Source organism: Misgurnus anguillicaudatus, chromosome 12, assembly GCF_027580225.2.
Source record: "Misgurnus anguillicaudatus chromosome 12, ASM2758022v2, whole genome shotgun sequence".
Lineage (NCBI taxonomy): Eukaryota > Metazoa > Chordata > Actinopteri > Cypriniformes > Cobitidae > Misgurnus > Misgurnus anguillicaudatus.
In genome coordinates, this window is record NC_073348.2 from 38,971,919 (window position 1) to 38,983,296 (window position 11,378).

General features: G+C 40.7%; 1 protein-coding gene and 1 long non-coding RNA gene across 6 annotated transcripts in view; one reads left to right on the plus strand and one right to left on the minus strand.

Annotated features, from left to right (window-relative positions):
* Positions 1-11,170, plus strand: part of ttc28 (tetratricopeptide repeat domain 28) — a 299,276-nt gene extending 288,106 nt beyond the window's left edge. The window contains exons 16-24 of one of the 3 annotated variants that reach the window (XM_073874582.1): positions 68-576; positions 3,475-3,722; positions 3,818-3,942; positions 6,073-6,304; positions 6,458-6,534; positions 6,722-6,745; positions 8,313-8,442; positions 8,527-8,628; positions 8,764-11,170. In XM_073874582.1, the coding sequence (XP_073730683.1) occupies positions 68-576; positions 3,475-3,722; positions 3,818-3,942; positions 6,073-6,304; positions 6,458-6,534; positions 6,722-6,745; positions 8,313-8,442; positions 8,527-8,628; positions 8,764-10,376 (3,060 nt within the window). In that variant the 3' untranslated portion in view covers positions 10,377-11,170. The remainder of the gene's footprint in view (positions 1-67; positions 577-3,474; positions 3,723-3,817; positions 3,943-6,072; positions 6,305-6,457; positions 6,535-6,721; positions 6,746-8,312; positions 8,443-8,526; positions 8,629-8,763) is intronic. The other 2 variants (XM_073874584.1, XM_073874583.1) reach the window with 2 other exon arrangements.
* The window catches only part of LOC129446461 (uncharacterized), a 51,612-nt gene that overhangs the window by 11,967 nt on the left and 28,267 nt on the right, over positions 1-11,378 (minus strand). The window contains exons 3-4 of one of the 3 annotated variants that reach the window (XR_012372657.1): positions 6,164-6,256; positions 5,782-6,084 (exon numbers count right to left, since the gene is read on the minus strand). This is a non-coding gene — a long non-coding RNA (uncharacterized lncRNA). Of the gene's footprint in view, positions 1-5,781; positions 6,085-6,119; positions 6,257-11,378 lie in introns of those variants that run through there. The other 2 variants (XR_012372656.1, XR_008645190.2) reach the window with 2 other exon arrangements.

Here is an 11,378-nt window from a genome sequence, read left to right on the forward strand (position 1 = left end):
CCAGAATGCACTATGCGTAAAACACAAGCATGACGGGATTTTTTAAATAAAATTTCTTTCATGACAGGTTCATCCTCGACGGACAGGTCCGGTTCTCTGTAACGGCGGTAGTTCCATGGCCGCAGTCATCGGAAACCCTCGACTCCCACCATCAGTAATGGACCGCTGGCTTTGGGGTCCGATGCCCACCGCAGAAGAAGAAGCCCACATGGTTGCCGATCTCCTGGGCTGCCAGCCGCTGGCCGGCCCCGCCGCCACCAAAGAGCGAGTCATGAGCGCCCTCACGCAGGCCGAATGCGCTCACTTCGCCACGCACATCTCCTGGAAGCTGGCGGCATTGGTCCTCACACCCAGCCAGGACGCCAGCAGCGGAAACGTGCCGGTCGCGCCCAGCGGAGGAACAGGGGGTGGAGAGAGCGGAGGTAAATCCAACTACACCATACCAGAGAGCCTACGGGTGCAAGACGACGCCAGCGACGCAGAGAGCATCTGTGACAGTCCACCGCTGCAGGAGTTTCTGCTCACCGCCGCCGACATACTGGACCTCAGACTGCCTACTAAACTCGTGGTGCTCGGGTTAGTAACACAACAGAGGAATTGTCAAAGAATAGTAAAAAAGTATTTCGAAGGCGATTGTGAAATGGCGAATGGATTACATTCAAACTTGCATCTTTTCCCTTGTGAGTACTTGGACCAGAATACAACCAAAATGTGGCACGTGCATCACACCGCCCCCTAATGTGTGCTTCAGTTTCTTTATTTTTATCTTTTAAATAGTGACTTTTATAATTTGCAATGTTTCTAGCTGCATATTTAGTAATTTTGCAGCTGTTTACTATGTCTTGTGTCAAAAAAAGAAAATTGTTTGAAGTGTAAGTTTTTGCGCATGCATGCAATCTTGCTAAATAACTGTGCATTCACACCAGACGCGAATGAATCGGATAAATCGCACTATTCGCGCATAGTTGGACGCTTGAACATTTTGAGTTAACTGGCTTCATTTGCGCGTAAAATTCATGCCATTCGCATGTGAAATTTGTGTCATCTGCAGGTAAAATTTGCGTCATTCGCGTGTGAACTTCGCCTCATTCGCGCGTGAACTGTGTGTCATTTGCATGTGAAATTCGCGTGTTAAAAATGAAAGTGTAATTTTTGCACTTGCATGCATGCAAGCTTGCTAAATAACTGTGCATTCAAACCAGACGCGAGTAAATCGGATAAATCGCACTATTCGCGCATAGTTGGATGCTTGAACATTTTGAGTTAACTGGCTTCATTTGCGTGTGAAATTCATTTCATTCGCACGTGAAATTTGTGTCATCTGCAGGTAAAATTTTTGTCATGCGCATGTGAACTTCGCGTCATTCGCGGTGAACTTCGCGTCATTTGCGCGTGAACTTCGCGTCATTCGCACGTGAAATTCGCATCATTCGCGCGTGAAATTCAGAAGCGAATATGCTCAATTTGCCGGCTTTAGCTAGCTTGTAGTCTCAATATGTATTTATATATAGTTCAAATTGAGTAAATAACGTTTTAAACAACTTACCAGATTGTCCGACCTCCTCACTCAATTTTTTCCAAGCAAAATCCTTTTTATTCCAGTTTCTATAAAAGTATGAAGATGTGTCGCACAGCTCCGGGTGTCCACATACAATTTTGTCCTTCATTGTTGCTTTGTATTTCTGCCTCAGCTTGCTACGTCGTAATCACATCACTTTTAGAGCAAGCTCCTGAATAGTTAACGTGGCGCGAATATTCGCCAAAATTACGATTTTTCGTCTTTGCATTGACTTAACGTGTTAATCACTCGCGCTTAACGTTTCATTCGCGTCTGGTGTGAACGCACCATTAGAGGGTTTTGCAGCGAAAGACAGTCAAATTTGTTAAATACTATTGAAATGACTTTTGAGTGACATTTGTAAAAAATAAGGCTTTTCAATTACTGACTAATAACCTTTTCATTGCAATTAAAGTGAAATGACAACATAAGAGCCTGATAAAAATTGTTAGTCAGATGCACTTGTCAGAGGGTTTTGCATCTGTACTGTAAAATATACAGTGAATTTATAAAATGAACCCACATGGTGAAGCCATATGTAAGCAATAAGGTACAAGAGGCTGTGCTGTATCGTAAATAAGTAACGGCTGAAGGGCGTTGTTAGGCACGACGCGAAGCGGAGTGCCTGCAACCCCTTCAGCCGTTACTTATTCACGATACAGCACTTGCCTCGAGTACCTTATTGCTTTTATAAAACGGTTACCACACAATATTAAAGTAAAAAAAAATATTAGTGCAACTTTCATGAAGTTAAATCAATAAAAGCATTCCTTCCGCTAGAAAAAATAGTCCCTGACTGTGAACAACAACATGAAAGCTCAAATAAAAACAACAAACTTTAGCTGTGTCTGAAACCGCTCCCTATCCACTATATAGTGCACTATATCGGGTGTCTGCCATTTTGTAGTGGTGTCCGAAACCTGAGTGAACAACTTCATTCCCTACATTCATTCACTACTTTTTACCCACAATGCACTCTGATTTTGAGGGTACATTCGATGTACACTCGTTCACTCATATTTCCCATGATGCAACGGGAGACGAACGCGTAACTTGAATCAGCTGAAGGTTACTGACAGTAAACACCAAACATTTTCTTGTTGTCAGTTATTTTCTACTTTTTGAAAATAAACAAATGAAAAATAATTGCGTTATCTTTTATTTAAAATCGAATACACATTTTTATTAAACAATAAATAAACAGCAGTAAATAAATATTATAAGCAGTTGTTTTGTTCTCTTTATTCTCAACTTATACAATAAACATGACAAATGTGAAAAACAGTAAAGTAAACTTTACCATTTCACAGCACAATCAATAAAGCCACACAGGTGTTTTTGATGAATCTCTGCGACAGCTCTCTGACGCATGATATTTGCGTCAGTGTCCGAAATCGCTCACTCATTTTCATTTGCTTCTTCCCCATATAGTGGACTCAACTGTCATTCCCCATATAGGGAATAGTGAACGAGGGAACGGTTTCAGACACAGCTTTTGTCTCATTATATGTTTATGTGTTGCTAAGGGTGTTGCTAAGGGCGCAGTGATATTAAATAGAACCTTTTGGTGAAGCGGTCATAGCAGTGTTTTATTGTGAATAAAGCACACCTATTGACCAATCAGAATCAAGGATTGGAACTAACCGTTTTATAAACATGCATACATAATAATTTTGAAACCTGAATTCATTTTCAGTTCAGACACTGAATTGTAATGTAAAAGGCATCATTAAATTCAATTCTGAGCAGCTTTCTGTTCATATCAGTACATCAGTATTTTCATACATAACTTCTGCTTAACAGGCCATGCCGCCACATTCAGAGTGGTTAAACAGTCGATTTAGAGTAATAGCTTTATATTCCAGTGAATTACCGCTCAATGATGCTAATACGAGTTTATTTCTGTAACCCTGCAGGTCGTACCAGGAGTCCGAGAGTAAAGTGACTGCGGACGGTGCGGTGGGTTTGACGAGAGCTTTCCTGGCCGCTGGTGCTCAATGCGTGTTGGTGTCGCTGTGGCCGGTGCCCGTCGCCGCCTCCAAGATGTTTATCCACGCTTTCTACAGCGCTCTGCTCAACGGCACCAAAGCCAGCGCGGCCCTCGCGGACGCCATGAAAACCGTTCAGAGCAGCAAGCAGTTCTCACATCCCTCCAACTGGGCAGGTCAGATGACATAGAAAGATGTGTAGTTTGTAGTATACACTAGTATTCCATACTAAACACAGATTGGTGTGCTCACTTGTTAAATGTCTCTTCAGGCTTTATGCTGATCGGCAGTGACGTGAAGCTGAACAGCCAGTCATCTCTGATTGGTCAGGCACTGGCTGAGATCCTGCAGTACCCTGACAAAGCCCGAGACGCCCTGAGGGTTCTCCTGCACTTGGTGAGAACCTCACAGCATGTTTTTCATGAGATTGACATGTATAAAGTATTAAAAATATAGTGAGTGTATATTATTATTCTGCCCTGCGGGTACATGAGGTCATCTATTAAAAATAATGCATTGTTAGTGCATGTTCTTTAACACACTGTGCATTGGTGGTTATGTAGGTGTAGGTTATTTTATATTATATTTTTATTTTATTTTATTACACGGCTCTCTAAAGTGCTAGATTCTGATTGGCTAGTTGCAAAATTCTAAGGTTTATTCTTTTCAGATAACTAAAACAACACGGTAACTGAATAATTTTTTATATTACACCAAATTAAGTATAAATATGTATTTTAATAACAGATCCAGCATTATATTTACAAATGAATGAACCAAATAGTGTGATTGTGATATTTGAACTTCTTGTATTTTCTTAAAACCGAAAATAAATGGGTTTTCCTCACGGAAGGTCTGCATTCTAAAAATGGGACATTTCACAAGACTTTTTTAAGATGTAAAATAAATATTTGGTGTCTCCAGAGTACGTATGTGAAGTTATAGCATAAAAAATACCATAAAGATTGTTTATTATGTTAAAATTGCCACTTTGTACTGTAGGCTTGAGCAAAAATGTGCCGTTTTTGGGTGTGTCCTTTAAAATGCAAATGAGCTGATCTCTGCACTAAATGGCAGTGTCGTGGTTGGATAGTGCAGAATAAGGGGTGGTATTATGATGTCACAAGGGGAGCCAAATTGCAATTACCTATTTTTTCACATGCTTACAGGGTTAATCTTTTTCACATTTTCTAGGTTGATAGAAGCAATGGGGACCCAATTATAACACTTAAAACATGAAAAAAGTCAAATTTTCATGATATGTCCCCTTTAAAAATGAGCAAAATAAATTATTTCAAATCAGTATTTAATGCTCCTTACCTTACTTATGAGGTAAATAGCCATGTATTAAGTCGGATAATGTACAGACAGCAGGTTGTTATCGCAGAAATAAACCTCGATATTGTGATTAGGACCTGACGCCAGTGTTGGGTAAGTTACTCAAAAAAGTAATTAATTACTAGTTACTTATTACATCTTTAATCGTGTAATTAGATTACTTGACAAATTACTCTCTCCAAAAAGTATTTTAATTACTTATTACTGGTTTCTTTCTAAATCCTATTTAGTACATGATGGCTTGAAGAAATAATATCTAATAGTACATTAATTATTCTAGTCCCACTTTAGGGTCCAATTAGGGTTATTAACTAACTCTTAACTAATTTTGCCTAAATATACTCCAACTACTGCTTATTAATACTTAAGAAGTTGTTAATTTTAAGTATTGGTAGAAATGGGGAGGGTGAAGTATGTAGAATAAGGTGTTGAAGAATCAGGCATTAATATGTGCTATTTAAGCATTAATAAACAGCCAACATCTCAGTAATATTAATGCTAATAATCAACCAGTTTATAGTGAAAAAAGTAAACTAAAACCATGTTAAATCCACTATTGTATTATAGTATACATAATAGTTTTACAGTCAATACACAGTATTTAGTTACATCAGAAGTAACTGTAATTAGATTACAAGAGAAATAAGAGTAATCCCTTACTTTACTTTTTCAAGGGAAAAGTAATTAAATTACAGTAACTAATTACTTGGTAACTAGTTACACCCAACACTGCCCGACGCAAAGTGTTTTATTATTTGTTTTTAAATAAAAATTATTTTATTTTGTTTTATTTTATTTGTAAGATAAAAATCTTTGGTTGCACATAATTGAATTAAGTTTTCTTAAAATTATTCTTCTAAAAAAATTTGATTATGTACACAAGATCGAAGTTTTCTTAAAATTAAATTAATTAAAATTATATTAAATAACCTAATTTAATCATGTGCATCCAATGTCCAGAAGTTTTTTTTCCAGTGTAGGATGATTTAATTTAGAAAACAGTAAATCACAAAAAATACTTAACTGGGTTTTCAAATTTAGTAGACTGAAGTAATATGTCTTAAGATTTTTTTCTTTTGTGGCCGCCCCTAAGAAGGTTGAGTCAGATGCAAACCTATAGTAAGATTTTTCAGCACATTTATATCCAACAACGTCTATTTGTCATCTGTGTCTCAACGGCTCCTCCAGGTGGAGAAATCCCTGCAGCGCATTCAGAACGGTCAAAGAAACTCAATGTACACATCTCAACAGAGTGTGGAGAATAAAGTAGGAGGTGTACCGGGTTGGCAGGCTTTGCTGACGGCGGTGGGTTTCAGACTGGACTCAGCTGGTACAGGACTCCCTGCTGCCGTCTTCTTCCCTACATCAGACCCTGGAGACAGATTACAACATTGCAGTACAACACTACAGTCATTGCTCGGTATGATTGACAACATCTCTCGATTTATTTATCACAACATTACAGAAATTTTACTTTTCACTTTATCAGACACCTCAGTATATTTTTAAAACTATAAAATAATTATTGTTGTAAAAAATGTGTAATGTATGTACTGTTACTATGTGTTTGCAGGTTTGCCACCTCCTGCACTTCAAGCCTTGTGTAAACTGATCACCGCATCAGAAACCGGAGAACAACTCATCAACCGGGTGAGAATGATGTGTCAAACACACATGCGTCACACACCGTCCTGCGCTTGTGCATCTGATCTGTGATCAGTCATGATCTGATCTTAACTGAGTGGATGTTTTCCACAGCTGCTGTTTGTTGCTAATGTTTGTTTGCATTTTATCCTAAATCCTCTTTCCCTCTCTTTTCCTTAACTTACCATTAAAGGCTGTTAAAAATGTAGTGGGGATGGTAAGTTCTTATTGTTTTAACTCATTTAAGTGTCTGTACTTCAAATAATTCAACTAACACACTATAGTTAACTTAAAGTCAACATGAAGCTGTATACGTAGGTCAGTACAGGTCTTCATGGGTCCAAAGAAATGTACCTGGCTCGAATTACTTTTAACCCGAACCCGACGTGCATCCGACCCAAGACAAACCCGAGAAAGTTAGACACGAGTCCGACCCGAACCAGTGGCAATTTTTTTTAACTCGACTGGACTGAATGTAAACTGCACCAATGTGGGTGCAGTCTTAAGCCCCGCACGCACCAGTCAAGCAGCAAGAAACCACGGTGGTCTCCCAAACCTTTTTTATCCCGCTGCTCCATTTTCATATGTTATGTGAAGACGACACCAAGGTAACTGCTAAAATGTGCATTTAAAATTGATTGACAGGTCTGTCCCAATGAAAATTAACCTACCACCAGCCACACGATGTCGCAAGCGCTCTTTGCAAACAGAGGAGGGGTTGGAAAAGGACTCGATGCACACACGCAATATAGTTTTGGTTTTCCCGGGGTCGTTCAGCAAAAACATACGGAGCCCGTAAGGGGACATGGAGCAAAAATTAAATAAAGTTTAGTTTCGTGTGAAACTAAACTTTTAAAAAAAATCTGCACATGAAGGTTTCGCGTGAGCACATGAAAGTTTCACGTGAGCACATGAAACTAAACGTTAGATATTTTTTACTCCAATGTCACCTTAGGGGCTCGGTAAAAACACAATTCATAAAAAAACGATTTAAATTACCAGAGACACGATGCCTCTAATATTACGCCCAACTTGTGTCCGAGGCACACATAAAAGTTTTCGGATATAAGTGAACCCTAAGACCTCTTAGGGTTCTTATTCAAAGCAATTTTACTGGGCAAAGATTAATCGCGATTAATCGCATACAAAATAAAAGTGATTTTTGGCATAATATACGAGTGTGTGCTGTGTGTAATTATTATGTATTTATAAATACACACACATTTATAAAAAAAAAACATTTTTATAAAAAGATTTTTTATGTATTTAAGAAACATTTACATGTGTATATATTTATTTCTATTTTTATATATTCTATATTATATACAAATTTAAAAAACTGATATATAAATAAAAAAATTCTGAAATGAATATTTGTATGTGTGTGTGTGTGTGTGGTTAAATATACATAATAATTACACACAGTACACACACATATATATTGTGCGAAAAATCACTTTTATTTTGTATGCGATTAATCGCGATTAATCTTTGCCCAGCATTAGAATAATGTGATGTATAAGAGTAAATTATTGGACATTTATAATGAAATTCAATACCAAAATAAAGCCAAGCATAATCTCTGTATGATAGATGGGAAGGGTTGTAAAATAAGAGGACATGGTGAATGCAAGAAATGTGCTGAAGTATTAATTGGAGTCTGATTTGAATTCATGTTGACTTAAGTTAAAAATATATGAAAAAAGCTAACTAACATCAATAATTAATCTGTCTCTTCTACAGATGTGAAATAAGCCTAATAATGTGTGTGATGTTATTTTCAGCTCCATCAGGTTTTGGTTCAGCTTCAGTCTGTAGAGAAGGAGCAGGATTTCTCTCTCGCACCCATTCAAGTGTCAATCAGTGTTCAGCTCTGGAGACTCCCAGGCTGTCATGAGTTCCTCGCTGCTTTGGGTAAGAGCAACTTTAGCACTATTGACCTGCTTTAAATGTTTAGTCCATACTGACAGAGTCTCTCTCTCCTTCTCTCGTCGTCAGGGTTTGACCTGTGTGAGGTCGGTCAGGAGGAGGTGGTTTTGAAAACGGGCAAGCAGGCAAACCGTCGCATCATGCACTTCGCTCTGCAGTCACTGCTGGCTCTGTTTGGTAAGCGTCGCTTCAGCCTGTCTGTTAAATTCAGGCTTACTGTCAAATCTAGTGATGAGATTAGGAGGAGCAAAGCATGCTAGGCTAACATATCAATATTTCATCACCATAAATTTCTGGGTGTGTTTTTGTTTGACTCAACTGAACTGCCGAAGCGTCTAAGTCTGGACAGCTCATCCTCATTGGAGTCTCTGGCCTCAGCTCAGTCTGTGTCCCACCAGCTGCCCATGGGTTACCCCAACCCTCCCTTCTCCCCACCCTGTCCTGACAGCCTGGCCTCAGATGCCATCTCAGTCTACAGCCTAAGTTCTATCGCCTCCTCCATGAGCTTCCTGTCCCGGCCCGACGCCGATTTTATCAGCCAGCGCTCGCGCCAGCAAGAACTGGAGCGGCACCGGGGCGGAGCCGGGCTGTTCGCGTCGCATCGACACGCGGTGCCTCGTAGTCGATCGTCTCCGCATGGAGCCGTCGGAGGTCACGACGATGAAGAATATGAAGGTTATAGTATTATCAGCAGCGAGCCGCTGGGCAGCCAGTGCGACACGCTGCCCCGGCCCGCAAACCACAGGAATCACAGGGGTGCAGCGCGTGGCGGGACGGGCAGGGGTTACACGGTGTCAGTGTCCACAAGAGGAAGCGTAAGCACCCCGACGTCGCCTGTGAAAACAACCCTGGTGCCCAGTCCGAACTCTCCGTTCCAGAAGGTGGGAAAGGTGAGCACCTCGGACACGGGCGAGTCCGATCAGTCCAGCACCGAGACGGACAGCACTGTGAAGTCCCAGGAGGAACGCACGCCTGGAGCCCCGCTAGACCCGCAGGAGCTCGCCCAGAAGATCCTGGAAGAAACGCAAAGCCACATGCGTGCCGTCGAGACTTTGCAAAGGAGTACGGGAAATGTCCCGCCGGGCAGCGGAGGGCCCCCGACTCCGACGGGGGGATCTGCTTTCCGTTCCTCGGAGACGAGTGCTTTCAGTCGCCCCAACAGCAGAGCCAGTATTAAAGCCCAGTCGTCACCACTCTCGACACGTCCTAAACCACCTTCTCGCTCGTCCTCCCTCCAAAAGGTGAGCTCGGGCTACAACAGCCCTGCAATTTCAGAAACGTCTTTGAAAGAAGGCAGTCAACCGTCGCCCACCTCCGACAGCCATGCCCAGTTTAAACTCAAGTATCCCAGCTCACCCTACAGCGGGCACATCTCACGGTCGCCCAGCAACATCTCGCCCAGTTCTGGCCACCAGTCGCCCGCCGGCAGCGCGCCTTCTCCGGCGCTGTCCTACTCCTCTACTGGCTCGACACGCTCCAGCCCAGCTGACGCGCCGGATATTGACCGGCTTAAACTGGCTGCTATCGATGAGAAAGTCCAAGCCATTCACAATCTCAAGACCTTCTGGGCCAATGCAACCCAACAGCAGCACTCCGGACCAATGCGCGTGCTCCGTGGTGGAAAGCTGAGCACCGCCAAACGTGACGTTTTGGGCCTGCTTAATCTCTCGCCCCGCCATGCTGTGACAGGGTCACAGGATACGCCCGGCCATGAACTGCAAGCCGCTGGGCTCCAATCGCTTGAGCACGGCTCTAGAAATCCGCCCAACGGCCATCGCAAGATTGACCCGAAGAGGGTAGCTCCTTCTCCGACATCTTCCACAGGGAGTAGTCCCGGATCCCACTCCATTCGACTGCCCACGGGGAACGGGTACAAATTCCTGTCGCCCGGAAGGTTTTTTCCTTCATCTAAATGTTGAGACATTTATTTTTGCTTTCTCTCAATGAAACTCGCTTAAAAAAGGAGTATTTTGAGTATTTATAACTCTGAAAACAGTAACAAGGACAGTCTGGGTTAGGAATTGCACATTCCCAGAAGCCTCAACCTGCCTACTGTTTCATTCCGTGCAGAGAGCATATAATCCTTATGCTTCCACCTACACTGTAAAGGACCATTTATATATGCAGACTGATCTGAGACCTGTGCAGGGCATGTCAGACAAAAAACAGAGATTATACCAAAATGGTATTTCATGAAAAAGACGCTCGCTGTTTGTGTTAGTGAAGATGATGCGGCTTTGAATGGTTAATTTTGTTTGATTTTTTGTTTGATTTTTATTAATATAATTATTGTTATTGTTATTATTATTATTATTATTATTATGAATGGTAATTGTTATTACAGCTATTTGTTTTGTAAATTAAATCAACGTTTTGCAATCAGTATTACATGTTTTTATATTGTTAAAGAAGCAAACCATGCACAAAAAACTGAAAACATTTTGATATTTTTATTGAGGTGGTGGCGGTGCACCTGACCTGAAGTCTGTGTGAATTGAGTGTCAGTATTACAGCATGGGTTCCCTCGCTCTCCGGTCATTTAGTGTCTTTTTAACAGAGATTTTGCATATGTGGACTCTCATCCAAACATATTTCAGTCATTTCTCAGTAAAATGGTCTCAATAAAAAAAGTTGAATTCATCTTTTTGCAGTAGTCTTACATTACTTTTTATTGTTACTGTAGGAGAATCTTGTGACAAAAGTGTCGCATTTCACCTCAAAATCTAAAGGAAAATATAAAAATGATATTTTGCATGAAAGATCATTATTTTGTGTTTGACTGGGACATTATTTTTTACGACAAAAATGTCTCTTTAGCAATGAAAATTACAATGATTTACATTAAATCAACATAAAATTTAGTACCACAAATGCTTTTATATTGTGTATCTTTTTACGCATACTGTCTATAAACAATTATA